The sequence below is a fragment of the Tiliqua scincoides genome, chromosome 11, assembly GCF_035046505.1.
Source record: "Tiliqua scincoides isolate rTilSci1 chromosome 11, rTilSci1.hap2, whole genome shotgun sequence".
Classification (NCBI taxonomy): Eukaryota; Metazoa; Chordata; class Lepidosauria; order Squamata; family Scincidae; genus Tiliqua; species Tiliqua scincoides.
Window position 1 is genome coordinate 17,290,452 of NC_089831.1, and position 18,734 is coordinate 17,309,185.

General features: G+C 46.1%; 1 protein-coding gene across 1 annotated transcript in view; it reads right to left on the reverse strand.

Moving 5' to 3' along the window:
• ETS1 (ETS proto-oncogene 1, transcription factor) overlaps window positions 1-18,734 on the reverse strand; it is a 63,675-nt gene that overhangs the window by 7,524 nt on the left and 37,417 nt on the right. Inside the window, exons 4-6 of the mRNA XM_066639332.1 lie at window positions 16,053-16,130; window positions 14,090-14,338; window positions 9,452-9,712 (exon numbers count right to left, since the gene is read on the reverse strand). Coding sequence (XP_066495429.1) covers window positions 9,452-9,712; window positions 14,090-14,338; window positions 16,053-16,130 — 588 coding nt within the window. The remainder of the gene's footprint in view (window positions 1-9,451; window positions 9,713-14,089; window positions 14,339-16,052; window positions 16,131-18,734) is intronic.

Sequence of the window (18,734 nt, forward strand, 5' to 3'; positions counted from 1 at the left end):
ACCACCAGCTCCAAATGCTTACTCAGGTCCCCTCCAAGACAACCACTCATGTGTGGTTGGTTAGTGTAAGTCTTTCCTCACCACCAAGACCACCCTCAATGCCCACCACCACCAATGCCCACCCTCATTCTCTCAAGCATCCCTTAACTTCCAGCTCATACTGAACATGTCCACTGAGACCTGTTTAAGTTCATTAAATCTAATGTTAGCCAATCAAAACCTTCTTTCCTAACTACCTACCTCAGCAGAGTAGTCATAAAAGGGTCCTTTCAGCTGCATTGCTCAGAAGGTGCAGGTCGCACCGGTGATGCGCACAGGAGGGTGACACCACTACTGGCCCAAATTTTTTAAATCTAGGTATTTTCGAATAATGCCATCATGTTATATATCGATCGATGTGTAATTTCATGCAGCATGCCATGAAACAAACCACACTAAAATAACCCTATTCTATCAAGTCATAGCCAAAAAACGAGCAGGGTGGACAATTGTACACGTCCATTGCCAGGGTGGGCAATCACCATGTCCACTGCCCCACCCACCGCATGGAGGAGGTCCATCAAGGGGGGTGATGCGCTGGCCTTCAGCATTAGGTGATGGCAACCCCAGTGAAGCTATTGGTCCCTTTCTCCAGTCAAAGGAGGATCCGTCCCCCAAAACTTCTGTTCTCCATAGTAAAGCTGGGTGGTTGAAAAATAACCACACTGAAAACTCATGGGTTGGGGGAGACATGGCTACCTTACATTGGAACAGACAGGCCTCCTCCCTCCCTCACCCCCCCAATTGCTGGGCTGCACATAGATATCATCTCCAGAGCCACACAATTTTTGTGACTGCATTCTTCCAAAGAGTGAAGGCAAAATGGAAGCTGATGCACAAAGTGGGCCCTTTGATACACAGAAGGAACAACACTCAACCAACCTCCACCCCACAACCAATGAGATTTCTCCTGGTTGGCAACCTTCAGTCTCGAAAGACTATGGGATAAGCCTACAGCACCTGGTATTCCCAGGCGGTCTCCCATCCAAGTACTAACCAGGCCTGACTCTGCTTAGCTTCCGAGATCAGACGAGATCAGGCTCCTATGTCTACTCTAACCATTAGATTTTGATCTGGTCCCCACCCAAGTGGTGGTACTTCTAGAAAAATAAAACTAAGAAAAAATCAAAGGTTGGCACCCATAGCCGCTTACATTCAATATGCCTCAGGATGAAAATAATCTCAACCACGCCACTTAGACAGCTTTCAGAATCCACACAATCTCTGCGGCTGTTCTTTACATATCTGGGTTGGAAGCATTTTTTTCTTATGCTTGTTTGTATTTTGTTTGGGGGTTAGTTTAGCCTCAACCTGCTTTTCACACTCCAAATGGCACTTGCTTTCAAAGTGCACGACAGATGAAAGAGCAGCCCACTTTTTCCATAGCACGAGATGTGCTGTGGTTCCAATGTGACAAAACACCAGAACAGAGTTAACAAGTCACTGTCAGCATGTTAAACTGCTTTCAAGGTGATTGGCAGGAGGGGTTGAAGCTACTACAGCAGTGGTGCCCAAACTGTTCAGCACAGGGACCCACTTTTTTAAACGACACTCCATCAGGACCTACCTAGTTTAACAGACTTTTAAAAAGATCTAGAAAGAAATATTTTATTTACTTATAAGTAGTAATAAGTAACAATAACCAGAAAAAATTCCTCAAACATTTATCTCCCTATATGCTTGCAAACTGCAGGAGCTGGGCTTTAAACAGGGTGATTAGCAGCTACAGTATCTACAAAATGATGCAGGGGATGGACAGAGTGGATCGAGAGATGCTCTTTACACTCTCACATAACACCAGGACCGGGGGACTTCCATTCAAATTGAGTGTTGGGAGAGTTAGAACAGACAAAAGAAAATATTTCTTTACTCAGCGTGTGGTCGGTCTGTGGAACTCCTTGCCGCAGGATGTGGTGATGGCATCTGACCTGGATGCCTTTAAAAGCGAACTGGACAAGTATCTGGAGGAAAAATCCATTACAGGTTACAAGCCATGATGTGTATATGGAACCTCCTGATTTTAGAAATGGGCTATGTCAGAATGCCAGATGCAAGGGAGGGCACCAGGATGCAGGTCTCTTGTTATCTGGTGTGCTCCCTGGGGCATTTGGTGGGCCAGTGTGAGATACAGGAAGCTGGACTAGATGGGCCTATGGCCTGATCCAGTGGGGCTGTTCTTATGTTCTTAACTACAATTCCCAGGAAGCCTTGCAGGTCTCTTGTTATCTGGTGTGCTCCCTGGGGCATTTGGTGGGCTGCTGTGAGATACAGGAAGCTGGACTAGATGGGCCTATGGCCTGATCCAGTGGGGCTGTTCTTATGTTCTTATCTGATTTTTTATCTGATCTTACCATCACCTTTTGGAAACACACCAAAAATCAGGTCACAACCCTTCAGTGGGTCTTGACCCGCGGTCTGGGAACTACTGTACTACCACTATTGGTTTTTTTTAAAAAAAAATAGCAGCCTGTTTAGCTATGTGCACCAATCAATGAGGGCAATTTATCATTGATTGGTGTCTTTGGTATCATTGATTGAGTGGCCTAAGAGTGTCATTTTTCTCTCAATTTATAAAAGATACTATAGCTGGTCTCCTATGACAATGCTATTCTCATTCAAGAAAAGTGTGAACAGGAGTTGAGCAATTTGCAAGCCTTCAGTAAATAAGTTTCCATCTCCTCATCGCTCTCCTGCTTTCCAGTTATCCAATTTCTCCCAGTTCCTTCTTTCTTTAGGTGTTCAAATGAATGTGTGCAAGGAGAAGAGCTGGAATCATGCTGGCCTCTAACCCCAAATGTCACATATTCAAGAGACATGGGCACACAAGAGTTTGTGTGTATAACCTGAGCATGTGATCTGGACCCAGCATTTTCCAGGATATTGAATTGCACAAACAGGACCGGCACATGCAACCTCCGTCACTTCCCTTCCTGCATTCATTAAATACCTGAACAGAAACTCAAGTCTTCCCCTTGTTTGGAAAAATGGCAGCCTTTTCAAAGCTGTTTTCGAGGCCATTGATTTTGCGCACCCGGCCAGAAACCCGGAAATGGAGAGGTAGAGCCCCCCCCCCCCCCAAACAAGAAGTGAGATGTTTGCCTGTGTTGCACATGGGGAATCTAGAGATGCAAATGACACATCTGTTGCTGGCTCACCCCTCCTCTGCAGCGATAAGTTCCAAGAACAGAAGGGGGACCACTCCAAACCACACAGCTGTGGCCTATCAAAGATGGCACCTAATTGCATCCAGATCTGTTTAGATTCTGGGGGAATTCAGAGGGGAAAAAAAGTGTTCTTTCAGATAGCAAGTCACACCAGGAAGCCCCTCCAGTGAACTGCCCAGGTAGCTTTTGGGAGACTGGGGTGAGGAATTGATAATCCTCAACTTTGTGCTATCATCCTAACCAAGGTTTATCAACAGGTAAATGAGAACCACATAGACACATGGCACAAAAGACCATGACTGGAGGGCTGCAATAGGTCATGCAATGAATCACAGTTTCGCATGCCAGTGTTGGTCTTTTGTGTCATGTCTGACTGAGTGGTAAAGTCAAGGCATTTAAAAAAAAAATAAATAAATTGCAACACTGATCAACCATGAACATGAAGAGCTAATTTTGTTCTCATTTGCAAGTGTCTAGCAGGTGCACTTGTGCTACTGAAGCATCTGAGGGACCAGACTTTTGGTTCTCTCCATTGGCCTCATCCTGGGAAGTGCATGCATCACTTTTCAGCGCATGAAGTTCTTTGCAGTTTATGGGAAATATCAATCCTATTTAAATTTCAATCCTTATGTTCCACCAAAAAAGGGACAGATTCAAGCAGATAGCTGAAGCGTTAAGTGTAGCTCAAGCAGCCAGGAAATTAAATTCAGTTGGGTTGATCCAGTAGATGGGGTATCATCTAGTCATGTGTCTGGGGCAGATCTGGACATTCAAACAATTACTGTCTTGAAGTAGTACAAGTAGAGTAGTACAAGTACTTTGGATTTCTGAAGCCGGCTGTTGGTTCATTCCCCCTGTCCTCCTACTGTCCAAGGTTCACACCAGTGAGGCTGACTGGTTGGACAGTGCACATGTTTCATCTGTCTACGCACAGTGTAACCTGAATAGGAAGGGGGACATTCCCCCTGCTGCTCCCCTAAAAGGCTCTGCTTTCTTTAATCATGCAAGTATTCTTGTCCATTTCAACTTGGCAGGTCTCAAGCACGTCCCTCAGCCTGGCCTGGCTTCACAAATGAAACTGCAGACACACACATGTGTTTCTGAGGTCTCTGGGGGGCACATTCATTTCGTACAGGATGCATGTGGGGCCTTGCATCTATCAGAGAGGAGGGGAGGGAACTGAGAGTGCAGCCTAGCACGCACTCTACAGTCCCCTGCAGGTGCAGGTTGCCTGGAAAGATCAATGATGGTGGGAACTCTGGCAGTTATTTATGTATTTCAGTTGTCATAAGCCACACTGGGACCACGGCTCATTGAGAAAGCACATGGAGGCATGCAGGAGGTCCCAGGTGGCATCTCTAGATGCCTGAAACCCAGGAGAGATGTTGCCCGTTGGTATGAACAATGCAGGCCGAGATGGAGCAACTGATTCAGGAAAAAAGCAACTTGCAGCTAACTGGGCAAAGAGGCCTCCTTTAAAGTGGTGTCTTCTTATATTAGCAGGAGAGTGACAGTCTCTTTGCAGAGCTTCTTTTCCAGGGGCTGCAGCTGGGCTCCCTTTCTGCATCTGCTGTAGATTGTGAGCCCTTTGGGGGACAGGGAACAATTTATTTTGCTATCTAAACCACTTTGTGAACTATTTTTGTTGAAAAAGGCGGTATATACGTATTCTTAATAAGAACTTTACATGTTCATTTTTTTCCCCCTGTCAAAATGGCACCTAAAGCTGCACACCACTGCCAATAAAACTATCTGAAACTCCTAACAGTTACAATACAAATATCTTTTGTTATTCTTCTTTGACACCACTTTGACACCAACTCACTCCCAGCTTGGCAACATTCAAGAAACAGCTACATTATGCTGCTGTCCCCATTCTCCTTTCTTCCTGACTATCCAACAAAAGAGTGATCAGACTAGTCTTTTGCAACTACTCAGGGTGTTCCAAGAGTATCTGAGTGTGTCAATTAGAGGAGCTGTGAAGTTTTTCTGAGCTCTTATACAGTTAACAGTCTTACTCTCAAGATAAGACCAAAAATCGCATCAACCTTTTCTGAGAAGCCATGGCAACTTGTGAAATTAGGTCGAGATGTGGGGGGCAGATAAAGGGAGCTCAGAAGGCTGTCTGTTCACCACTAACTTGAGAAGACTTCAAAAGCCAAGTGGGGAGCTTCCGTCAGAATGCAGCACCTTCACAGCAAGTGGGTAGATACCATCAAGAGGCTGGGTGTCTCTCCAGTGATAAAACACAAACACCCCACTGTCTCCCAAACGATCAACAGCATAAGATCAACATAACCTGGTGTCGTTGTTCTATTTCTTAATTTAGTGCAGAGATCAACGCAGTGCGTGTTTTTTTTTAACTCAGGGAATCTGCAAATAATAACTTAGCATTTCAATATTATAACAGTTCTTGTTTACAAAATGCTTCTTTACGGTCACCTTGTTAAGTAAGCCAGTAGTATCATCAGCCCCATATTAAAATGAAGTGAGGGGAAGAAATTCAGGATGAGACATCAATGCTTTGTCTAAGGCAGGGGTGTCCAAAGTTTTTGGCAGGAGGGCCACATCATCTCTCTGACATTGTGTCAGGGGCCGGGGGGGGGAGTGGGGGGGAAGAATTAATTTACATTTAAAATTTGAATAAATTTAAATAAGTTTACATAAATGAATATATTAAAAATGAACTTATATGAATGAATGATGGTCTTGTAATAGCTCAAGCCTTGCACAAAGCAAGGCTGGCCTTTCCTTTGCTGCCGCTACTGCATCACAGATGCAGCAGTGAAACAGCAAGCAGTGGAGGGAGCCCTCATCCCACAGCTCACATGAGAGGTCAAACAGTTGCCCTCATGCTGAAAGCAGTTGCATTGGGCCAGTGAGGGCTCCAGCAAATCTCTGGAGGGCCAGAGGCTCATTGGAGACTGGGGGCTTCCTGAGGGCTGCATCGGGAATCCTCAAGGGCCGCAAGCGGCCCCAGGGCCGGGGTTTGGGCACCCCTGGTCTAAGGCCACTGAGAGCATAATCCTATCCGTGCCTATTCAGAAGTAAGCCCCACTGTGTTAAATGGGGCTTATTCCCAGGAAACAGCCTAAGGCTGCAATCCTATATATACATGTTCCTGGGAGTAAGTCCAACTAAATAAAATGGAACTTACATGGCATGTATAGAATGGTGCTGTCAGTGCGCTGATTTGAACCTTGGACCTCCTGGTATACTCACTTAGTGAGACACAATTGAGCATCTGCTGGATTTTATATTTTCAAAACAGGAGAGAATGGCCATTTTATTTCTTTGACCTAGTAGCCGATTCAGCCCAAAACCATATCATACACTTAAGCAAAGCGTCAAAAATCACAGAGCACAATAATAAGCAACAAATGCGATCATTTCTCAGGATGTACGGGCAATTTTTATGGCCCTTCCTGTTGAGGGGAGCCAATGGCCAATCTGGGTGGGCAGAGCCACTCTTCCACCAGGACTCCTTCGCTGCCCAGGGAGATGCTACATTCTGTAGCCCAGGCAGCGCACCAAATGGATCAGCCATGCTCAGCACATAGGTTTCTGATTCCATCCCTGTTGGCTCCTGACAACAGTTATCAAGTGAATAAAATAATGATTTTAATCCCAAGTAAGTTGAATATATATCATGACTTATTCTGGAGGTTGGAACAGTTTGTAGCATTTCAAGATTACATCTCTTACTTGGCTCATATCGCTCCCCTCCCACCATGAAAAAGGAGAGGGGCCATTCTTCATCCCACCCATCTCCTTTCGGATCCTCGCCTACTCGTCTTGGTTCCACAAATAGAAAGCTCTCTTCATAGCTCAAAGGCAAAGCAACTAAACACTTCCTTTTGCATAGTGCTCCTAAAATCTCCCGTTTAAAAAAAAAAAAAAAATCTAGCCCCTCAAGGAGGTACATGAATGGGGAGAGAGAATCACATTCACACTTTTGACTACCTCTATCATACCTTTGGGTCATGATTGCTACTTGCGGTGGTGGGTATCAGCCCAATCCTATGCATGTCTACTTAGAAGTAAGTCCCATTAAAGTCAATGGGGCTTACTCCCAGGAAAGCGTTGGTCGGATTGGGCTGTATGAGAGTTGAGCAAGATGAGCTTTAAAATTTAAGCCTGGTAATGATGGGCTGTAAGTGTGAATATATGGTTGGTTGGCAACCTTCAGTCTCGAAAGACTATGGTATAAGCCTACAGCATCTGGTATTCCAAGACGGCTTTCCATCCAAGTACTAACCAGGTCTGACCCTGCTTAGCTTCCAAGATCAGATGAGATCAGGCATGTGCAGGGTAACAGTTGCTGCGTGTGAATATATAAGTAAATGGGAATGAGTAAGTAGGTGTAGGTGGAATTCCCTGTGATCTTCTCCCTGCGTAGAAAGTGAGGCTGCATAGAGGCAGTAGCATAGCTGGGGGGGTACCTGGGGCTGGCTACCCTGTGTCATCAGATCAGCCCCTCCCCCACACCATCACCCCCTCCTCTGCGCACTTGTGGCCCTGGCCATGGAAGCAGTTCCAAATGTACGGAAATGTGGGAAGGTGTGAGGGCTGATTTCATGATATTTACTATGCAAATAAATGATGTCACACCCCCCCCCAGCAGAGATGGTGGAAAACCGCTACTCCACCATGGAGTGGGCAATGGACCCACCCCACCCCCCGCCCTGGCTAAGCTACACCTCTGCATTGAGGAAATCAGGGAGATCTTGAACACAAATAAACCCAGAATGAGCAACAAGATTTTTCTTCTGTCAGCCTCCCCTGCATCTTTGGGCCAAGCTAGATGAAATGCAGGAGTCCTGGAACTCTCAGAGTCATGGTGCATCAGCGTCTGTTACATGAGTCGGACATTCTACTTCATACACCCAGACTGTCTCCTGAGTAGCCTAATTACAAGCCTAGGCAAAGTATTTCACATTCAAATATATGTATTCCCCTATTCACATACTGGAATACTGTGTGTTCATAGCATTGGAAAGATAAGCAAAACCACCATTAAAACAAGAGACCATTAAAAGCCTTCTTATCCCATCGGAAGATGAATTTCTTTGCCTCGGGGGTCTGGACTGCTTGATGGATGTTTATCAACCTATGTGATTAAATTTCCTTTACATCTGAAACCAACAGGGTGCTTTCATGTACCTCATTCGCATTCAAATGTGTGCGTATTTGGGCACACGCTAGAATTTGCAGTACCGGTTTCATATTGAATCCAAGCTTGAACTCGCTAGAATAAATTACATTTGATCCATTTCAGACTTGAAACATTTTCAGTGCTGTTGCTTTTTACATGCTCTTGCCCAACCCGTGTCACTGGGCTACTCTAACACATTTTCACATGGCACTCGCACAGGTCTTGTGGCCCCTTAAAGACAAATAAGTGCGCTGTGTCATGCTCCACAGCCCACTTTGTCAGTCACCTCTTTGGCTGCCAGATACACTTCCCACATCTTCGCGCACGCAAATTTGAACAATGGCAGCACGAGAAATAACAATATATGGAAAGCACTGATGGGGGGGAGTGCATTTCAGGGAGGGGGTGAACTACACCCTACACATTAGATTTCTGAAAGGGTAATAACCATTTCACATTAATGATCCTTTCTTAAACATCAAGGGCAAGGAGCTCATGGGGAAATGCTTTTTATGTATACCGATTGATCAGAAAGAAAAGCACTCTCTCAAGCAATAAGGAGAAGACTTATCTTGGGGATTCTGCCCCCTTCAGCCCCCCCCTCTGGTGCTAGTCATGGTCTTTAAGGTGTCATAAGATGTTTCCTCAGCTCGTTACAACAACTACATCTCTGGAACATGTTGCTCAGTTACATGAAAACATGTTGGTTGGTATGTAGATGGGATGCTGGAAAGGGAGGAGGGCTGTGTGGATGGAGGAGGATCCAAATCTGGGTTCTGCTTTGACTTCTGAACTGGAATGTTTGAATTCAAGCTATGCAAACTAACAGCACAAGCACACTGTGCAATGGGACTTTGGGCGAATCGAGGCTTAGGTTGGAAGCCTCAATTGATGATGTCACTTCTGGCCATGACATCACTTCCAGGTGAATGACATCACTTCTGGTGGGTCCCAACAGACTGTTATTCTAAAAAGTGGATCCTGGTGCTAAAAAGTTTGAGAACCACTGTTCTATAATACCAACAGCAACAGTGATATTCATACATTCGAAACAAACTGCATCTGGAATGCTAGATTTTGCACCATTCCTTACCTGTGTAGCCAGCCAGGGCAGCAGCAGGAATGACAGGCTTGTCCTTGTTCATGTCGGCTCGGTCTCGAACATAGTCCTTGAAGGTGCCTTTGGGTTTGTGGTTGGGCAGGGCGACTGGATAATCCTCCGAGTCAAAGCTGTCATAAGAAGGAACACGCTGGAGACTCTGAAAGGACGACTGACTGCTCCAGGACTGTGTCAGCCGGTCACAGCTGTCGTAGCTCTCTATGCTCTCAAAGGAATCCTGGCCCCCGAGTTTACCTGTGGGATAAGAAGACAATGGGGTTCACATCAAGCTGGTGGCTGTGAAAACATCATCCTCTCCCTTCAAGTTAAAAGTTTGGGAGATCAGGATTGTCTAAAACTGCTGCTGCCTAAAAATAAGCAAAGGTGGGGCCAGATGGACCTCTTTGGGGGTGCTATCTCATACGTGGGGTGCTATCACAGAACAAGCCCTATCCCCAATTGCCACGCATCTTGTCTCCAAAGATGGGAGGGGACACACCTGGAGAAGAGTCTGCATGCAATATCTCAGAGCTGTATGGAGGAGATGGATAGAATTCTTCTTTGTTCCCAAGCAGCCACAAATGTATTTCTAGAGATAATTCCATCAAAAACCACTCTGTTAGCTGATGCCAAATGGTGTGGCTTCATTCAGATTTATGCATTTTACAGCAGCCAATTTGACTCCCTGTTTAAGTGCAGGCGTTCAGAGGGGATCTTAACAAGGACGGGGGAGAGTGAGATGTCCTCCACGGCATTCTCTAGAATTCCTCATGCCAGTTCTTGCTCAACCATTTCTTCTTTCCTGACAACGTAAGAGTGTAATAGGATCATTCAAGTTCATTAATTTCTCAAAACTGGGCTGAAAACAGCTGCTGAGATTGTGTAAGATGACTCCTACAGAAATTTCCACTGGCAGCAGAGTCCCAGATAATAAACCTCAAGGGAAGAGGGGAGGGCTCTGAAACTGGTACGTTCACCCAAGCACTTTGCCATGTTTTAATTTAACTATTCTCTCAAGAACGGAGTGGGTGGAATAAAGTGCTGGTGGGGAGCTTCTCCAAAGGCTCGAGGGCTAGAAGAGTACTCGTTCTAGTTAGTGCTCTTCTGGGAAGGCTGTTCCTAGTTTCCTGGTGCACCACATGTTTGGCACATCATACCTGCTTCAACTGCCAGGCTCTCTAGCTACAATGATCTAAGGTAGCAGGAAAGTTGGGTCTCTGCTGGGGACCTTGGAGAACGTCTACCAGTCAGAGGCACTAATGCTGAGCTGGACAGCTCAATGGTTGGACATGTTAATATATTAAATGCACAGGCATTGTGATCCAGCGCCAAGTCATTGTGGGCTGCGGGATATGTGGCAGTGAAGGACCCCATGTATATATGAACACTGACATCCCCTGCTGATGTCCCTCCCTCCAGCCTACCTGGCTGTTTGGTTGTTGGCAAGGCAAGTGGAAAGTGGAAAGCTTCCTCAGAAACTTTTGGGCACCCGGGGTCCCAACAGAGCAAGGTGATTGGCTGGGAGTTGGGAAGAGGAGTAAGGGCTCCTCCTTCCTTCAGGACACCCATGCCAAGTTGGAAGGTAATAATGGAGCAACATGTTTAACCCAAGCACACTGCTCTGTTTCTACCCGCTAGGTACTGGGGAGTCTCAAGAATTGTCTAGTACAATGTTTCTCAACCAACGGTACTTGTACCACTGGTGGTAGCTGTTGCTGGTGGTACATGCAGAACCTCTAGACCCCTGCCAACTAGCAGCGAGACCAGCAACACAATGTGGGAAGCAGTGGTAGGAGGCTCGGCTCATTGGTCAGAGTTCTAGAATTGGGCAGGAGGTCTGGTCTAGAGGGTAGAGCCTCCGTTTGCCTGAAGATAACCTCCAAAGGTCACCAGTTCGAGGCCACCGGCACCGTGAACGGCAAGACCTTGAAGTAGCTGCCAAACCGAGCCGAGCTATGCCGAGTTATTCCACCTGCTCTTTGGCCGCTGTCAGCCTGTGTGGGAGGAAAACGGAGGCCAGAATGTGATACCAGATCATAAAAGATCCATCTGAAATGTTGTGGTTCTTGAAAGACAGAACCTTTTTCAATTGTAAAAATCCCTCTTGGGATTTAGTATTGCCTGCCTATGTAAACCGCTTTGAATTAAAGTCTGAGGAGAAATCTGATGACCAAGAAAGGCGGTATATAAATACCTGTATTATTATTATTATTATTATTATTATTATTATTATTATTAGAATGAGCTTTATATGCGCTTGAAAAAGCCCTCCCATCGGCCCTGAGTCTCTTACTGGTATTTGTCACATTGTGTCTGGACTCCCAAACTGGAAGTTACTGGCAGTGACATCATCACCAGTAACTTCCTCTGGTATTTCCAATAGGTGGATCACGCAAAGTGATATGGTGGGGGGGCAGCCTCTATTTCCACGCTGGATGCAGCAGAGGCTGCACTGATATCGCTGCATCATAGCATGGGACTTTTTTTTAGGATGGGGCTGTTAATTTCAGATGTGCAGAGAACTTTTGATTTAAAAAAAAAATAGCTGACCAATAAGCAAAGCCAAGAGTGGTTCAGTGGGCAGAGCAAAGGAGCAGGTTTGGACTGTTCAGGAGCTTGAGGTCAGAAAAGTTTGGGAAGTGGAGGAGAAGGGAACTTGATGGGTTTTCTGACTCAGTGGCATGGAGGCTGCTAGACTTAGATGTGTCAAATGGCAGAAACGGAAAGATCACCATGTGGAAGAATACTAGGAGGGGAAAAAATATCAGAAGGCCAAATTTAGTGATCAGAGTATCTGAAACAAATACTGATTGAGCAGGTGAAAACCCTCATGGCTGGCAACACTAGTGGGGAATGTTCCGGTAACTTTGTCCTGAGAAAAGTGCAGTCTTAGCACCACTCCAAAATGACTGTTCTTTTGTATATGCTTAATTGGTACATTCTGGGTCTCTGCTTTCTGAATCCTAGTTCAAAACACTTTCTGCTTTCTTTCACTGGCTTGTATGCATGTCAGGACAAGACTGGCTGCGATCAAATCCACCTTCTTTGTTTAGTCTTAGAGCCAATGCACCAATTGTGATGCAAACTCTATGTCCTCTCTCAGTTGCAGGATATGGTCTTCCTCCACACAACTTTGCATCATCTAGCTCAGGGGTGCCCAAACCCCGGCCCTGGGGCCACTTGCGGCCCTTGAGGACTCCCAATGCGGCCCTCAAGCTTCTGGCCTTCTGGAGATCTGTTGGAGCCCACACTGGCCCGATGCAACTGCACTCAGTGTGAGGGTGACTGTTTGACCTCTTGCGTGAGCTGTGGGATGAGGGCTCCCTCCACTGCTTGCTGTTTCACATCTGTGATGCAGTAGCAGCAGCAAAGGAAAGGCCAGCCTTGCTTTGTGCAAGGCCTTTTATAGGCCTTGAGCTATTGCAAGACCTTCATTCATTCATATAAGTTCATCTTTAATATATTCATTTATGTAAACTTAAGTAAATTTATTCAAATTTACAAGTAATTAATTCTTTTTTTCCCCAGCCCCCAACACAGTGTCAGAGAGATGATGTGGCCCTCCTGCCAAAAGCTTTGGACACCCCTGATCTAGCTTAATGCAAAAATCTCCCTCCATATGGAAGTCACAATGTCCACCTACAGGGGAATTTTGACTGCTTTGAAACCAGTGTTGCCTGCCAATCACATGCATTTTGAGGGGTTACAGTTGAATGGAATGGACTGTACTCATGTCCCTCCAGTGGTTTGAGCCTCTGATTTGATCCAGAGAGTCTCACAATAGCTGCTGTCTGTCTGTCAAGTGGCTGCTCCCACAAATGCTCTCCAGAAAGCCTGAAACCATGCCTACACAGAGAGCCATAACTAGGGTGGAGCCTGAGTGGCACTGATTCTGGGTGCTACACCAAGATGTCCAAAGAGGGGGCATACAACAGCCGCTGAGGCTCCACCCTAGTGATGAAGGAAATGCTGGCAGTTTCCTGCCCCCAGTTCCTTCCACTGTGGAGGCCCCCCACAGGAGAAGGAATGAGCAGCAAGAAGCCACCAGCTCCTCCTCCTCTGGGGAGAACCTGAAACTGACTGACTTGCCCTTCAAGGAAGTCACTTCCGGGTTCTTCTTGAAGAAAGGGCGGTTGCTGTGGCTGCTTTGCATTGCCTGTTCCTTCTCATCCAGAGGCCCCCCTACAAGGGTGGCATGAAGCAGCCAAAGTGAGCACCCCTCCTTTGGGGAGAACCCAGAAGTGACGTGGCATGACACAATGCCATTTGACATTGGGTTGTCACTGCCCCAGGTGCTGGGGAAGTGCATTATTCCTCTGCCTGCACACTGGAGAACATAAAAGCCCTGATGGATAAGACCAAAGGTTCACCCAATCTAGCACTTCGTTTCAGCATGTAGCCAGCCAGATGCCTCCAGAATATATTCCACTAGTGCTGGTTTCCTCATTAGCTAATAGGGAATATTGTACAACTTTATGATTGATATTAACTTGCAATCTGCAGAGGTTACAGGGGTCACCAAGGGCAACTTGGGAGCAGTCACGGGACAGCGGCTATCACCCACCCCCATATATCACCCATACCATACAATTGGGGGGAACCCCAAAATACTTGGTGCTTTTAAAACAGTACCTCGGCTGGTGCGCCCCATGCACATGTTATCTGGTGTTACGACTTCCTGTTTGATGGTGAAGTAGTCCGTCGGCAAGGAGTCCATCTGCACAGGGTCGCGCAGGATGACGGATGGATAGTCATTCTCGTACTTGAGGGACAGGAGCTCTTCGGAGCTGATTGGATGGAGGGTTTGGTAGGACTCTGTGATAAAACTGGGCTCTGAAAATTCTGAGGGAGGAACACACTGAGCATGCTCAATGCCGTAACCTGCAAGCAGAAAGCGTTAGATGAACTGAAGGGCCAAATGGGAAAAGGGACAAAAGCAAGCAACCAGGTACAGTGAAGATTACTGGGATGATATACAGTGGGCCCTTGGTATCCACTGGGAATCCACTGGGACACCCTGCAGATACCAAATTCTGTGGATAATTAAATCGATGGAGGGGACCGGATGGGACACCAGCAACTGGAAGTGCCTCTTCAAAGCGCTCATGAAAGGCACTGACAGTTGCATCCGAAAGGTCCTTGTGGCCCTCCAGGTGTGGGTTCACCCCCTACGTTGAGTCAAATCTGTGGCTGTTGAACCAATGGATAAGGAAGGCCCACTGTACTCAGAAATCCTGGAGGAGCCCTGAGTCAATGCTATCTTGTTTCAGGAACTGTAAATATAACCAAGATCAGAACTTCAGGGTGTTAGCCCAAACCCTTCCACTGGTCCCCTTATCCTCAAACTTTTATGATAGAAAAAAAAAAAAAATCATTCAAGCTCAAAATATCCAGCCAGCGCAGAACAGCCCCTTTTCAATATACATCCTTCTTCTTTGATATTTATTGGATCGAAAGAATTACTTGACAGACCTGTTTCTCTCCCACCCATGTAAATAATCCCATGAAGGGAATGGTTTGAGCTGCACGGTTCGATTGATGGATTGGTTAGATGAATTGGTTAAAAAAAATCTGTTGTTGGACTACATATACTCCTCCAAATAACCAGGCAACACATTTCTTACAGAAATTAATTCTTTAATATAAGTACTTATAAAAATGCAGGTGGCACCCACCTTTTCAGAAGAGGCATCCCCCTTCCCATCTCTCTTTCATTAGAGGAAATGCCTCTTTTCAAGATAATGTTCTGAGGTGAACATAAGAACAGCCCCGCTGGGTCAGGCCATAGGCCCATCTAGTCCAGCTTCCTGTATCTCACAGTGGCCCACCAAATGCCCTAGGGAGCAACACCAGATAACAAGAGACCTGCATCCTGGTGGGGCCTGTTATATGGCACTTACATGCATAATCCAAAAGTATGCCTTTCTTCAGGTTGTTTCATTAACCGATACCTGATTTAGGGTGCAAGCCTAACCCCTTATATCAGTACTTTCCAGCACTGGCATAGAGGTGCCAATGGGACATGTGCTGCATCCTTCAGGTGGGTGTCACTCACAGAGGCCTCCTCAAAGAAGCAAATGTTTTTTCCCTTACCTCGGACCTGCATTGCCCTTAAGACAGTGCTGGAAAGCACTGACATAAGGAGTTAGGATTGCGCCCTTAATCAATTAAAAACTAATATGAATAATCAACCAGGACTTCTTTAGTCCAGTTGGGTGACCATGAGTAACCAAGAACATTCATGAGCAATGGGCGATGGCCCTCACTCTTTTTATGGCTGCTTTTATAGCAGGTCAGATAGCCATTCACAGATTTAAATGACGGGAACAGAGGCTGTGCTAATAAATGTGTCATCTTTACCAAAGAGGTTGATTCACTTCCTAACTCAAGAGAACTTATTTTTAACGTATGACATCAGAGAAACGCCATTTGGAACTGTGATTCCCAAGACTCCATTCCAGAATTCCAGTCCAATGGACAGATTCTATAGTTTCCAATGCTCTCTCTACAAGTTCAAACAACTTTCCCCTTCAAACTCCCAGGTGCTAAACCTGCTTCCTTGGCTACAAGGAAAAAAAAAAAGATGTAGACTTACTAATGAAGTAGTCTGATGTGTAGCGAGATTCTGGATAGTCGGTGTTTGCTCCGTTAACTGGGTATGGCTTTATGTCCTCTGCATCAAGGAAAGAAAAAAATGAATAGTTATATCATCATCATCATCTCTGTAGTAATTTTCAAAGGGCAAAAATGCTTTATTACATTGCTCAGAACAACCCAATGAGTTAAATTAGGCTGAAAGATGGCAAGTTAGACTGGATCACCCAGAAACCTTCATCACTAAGGCTGCAATCCTATCCATACATTCCTGAGAGTAAGCCCCACTGCACACTTAATGAGACTTACTTCTGAGTACACATGCACGGACTTGCACTGTAAGTGCCACTTCAAACATGACATGCTTCCTACATGGATAACAGTGAAAACTACATATACAGCATTATACAACAACAGCAGTCATATGTCTATTAGACATAAGCATGTATGTACTAATATTACATACATGTCTCAGTGCATGTATGTACATAACATGTACATACATGCATTGGGGCAGTGCAGTAGTGGGCCATTGGTATCTGCAGGGGATCTGTTCCAGGATCCCCTGTGGATACTGAATTCCATGGATAATTAAATCTACGGTTGGGTCTCAGAAGTCCTCCCAGTCACAACCTGAAGTCTCCGGCACAAACCAGAAGTGCCTCTTGGTTGTGTCCAGGAGGCCTTCTGAGGTGCAGGAAGGGTATGCACGTCTGAGTGGTTCTTCAAGGCCTCCAGTCACGGGCTTGGCATCTGCGGATGCTGAAATCCACTCTGCATATAAGCAGAAATACAAAGAGGTGTTCATGACACAGAACTATCTACATGTTATTTGTACATTTAGTTCTCCATTATCCATCAGGGTTAGGTTCCTGGAAACCCTCACAGACAGCAAATTTTCAGATAACGAACCATTGATCCTATGGGATCGATGGGGTTAAGTGCAAAGGGTACCCTAGGAGGGAAGGGGTACCTAACCTTCCTTCAGAAGAATCCTGCAGAGATCCTCAGGAAGTCAGCGGAGAGCAACAGGAAGTGCCCAAAGATCTCTGAATGAAGCAGAGTCCTTCCAGAGGCTGCAGGGACACTCACAATGGCACCTGTGACAGCACAGAACCCCTTAAAATGGCCAGTGGAAGCTTCTGCCACTATTTCAAAGGGATCCGCACTGGTTGCGGGTGCCATTCTGAAGGTCCTTGCAGCCTCCACAATGTGGCTGCATCACTGAGGCATGGACAACCAGAGCTAGGTAGCAATTCCGCCCTTTGCGGATAAGCAGATTCGCAGATAGCGAATTTGCATATAAAGAGAACTGACTGTATATAATTTCCTACAAAGAGCAGCTCGTGGAAACCAATGCTCTTGCACTCAAACCCATCATGGCCCCGTATTTCATGCAGCAAGTGTTCAGTGTCTCTATGCAGGTTTTACATTCAAATCTAATGCCATGAAAACACTGAGATTTTCTGATGGGGCTAGAACATGACTTGAAGTAAAGTTCCTTAAAGTTTGTCACACACAGCCTTGGTATCTGCTGGGTCAAATTCATCAAAACCTACCAGGTCACACCAGGAAATATTTCATTTTTCACCCCCGTCCCCTTTCTTTACAGGGCCTCCCACTCTGTTAGCTGTTTCACAATCTTCTGGTCAAAGGTGACTCACCTACCGCAAGCTGCGTAAGTGGGACAAAAACTGCAACAGCAACCAGGGGAGCTCTTCATCTATTTGGGCTTATATGACCTTTTTTTCCCCCCTTTGAATTTCTTCCTAAAATAAACCCCATTTCCCAGCAGTCAGCAGTGCCCTCCACTTGACTGCAAATTCACTGGATAGTTGCCCATTGTAACCTGGTCCCACCCTTCCCTGTGGTCATCCACCCTGGGCTTTGGCAGACCTCAGGAGGAGGGGAGAAGGCACAAAGGCTCTGGCCTCTCAGTTCACACAAGACTTGGCTTTGTTCGGATGTATATATATATATTTTTCCCTCTCAGCCGTCCCCAAGAGAGGAGGCCAAAATTAGGTACTATTTGAATGACTGTGCATTATCTCTGGCTAGCCTCAGCATAAACAAGAATTGCAGCCATCCCCATTGTGATGTTGTTTTGCCTGCTGGCTGAAAAATGCCCATGATGCAAGGTACTATAGTGGGAAACAGACACAGCAGAAGGAAGATCATCTTCCTACGAAACGAAGAAGCACGGTTCTCATACAAAAACTTCCATTGGACAAACAGGACTGGCCTTAGAGCAGGCCTCTGGGACTGGTGGTCTACAAACCCAAACTCAGCCCATCAGGCACGCGCCAAGGCCTTGACAACTCCCTGCATTATGGTTTGTTATGGACGCCTATATACGTATCAACGTGGCCGGTTGGCAGGGCGTGTCACTGATGGGGCAGGCTTGAGTTAACGCCTGTGACTAACCGTTTCTGTACATTATGGCAGTAAACCAGTGGTTCCCAAATTTCCCAGGATTATGATGCCCCTGCAACCTCTTATTCCCAGCTTTCCCAGGCGCCACCATCTTGGATCACGCAAAATCCTGCAAGATCCAAGATGACAGTCCTGAAATCTCACTAGATCTAGGATGGCAGCACACGGGAGAGCCAGTAGGAGGGGTGACCCCCCAAGGCACCCTTGTGGGTGTTTGGGACAAGTCTGGGAACTAGCGGCAGACCTAGCA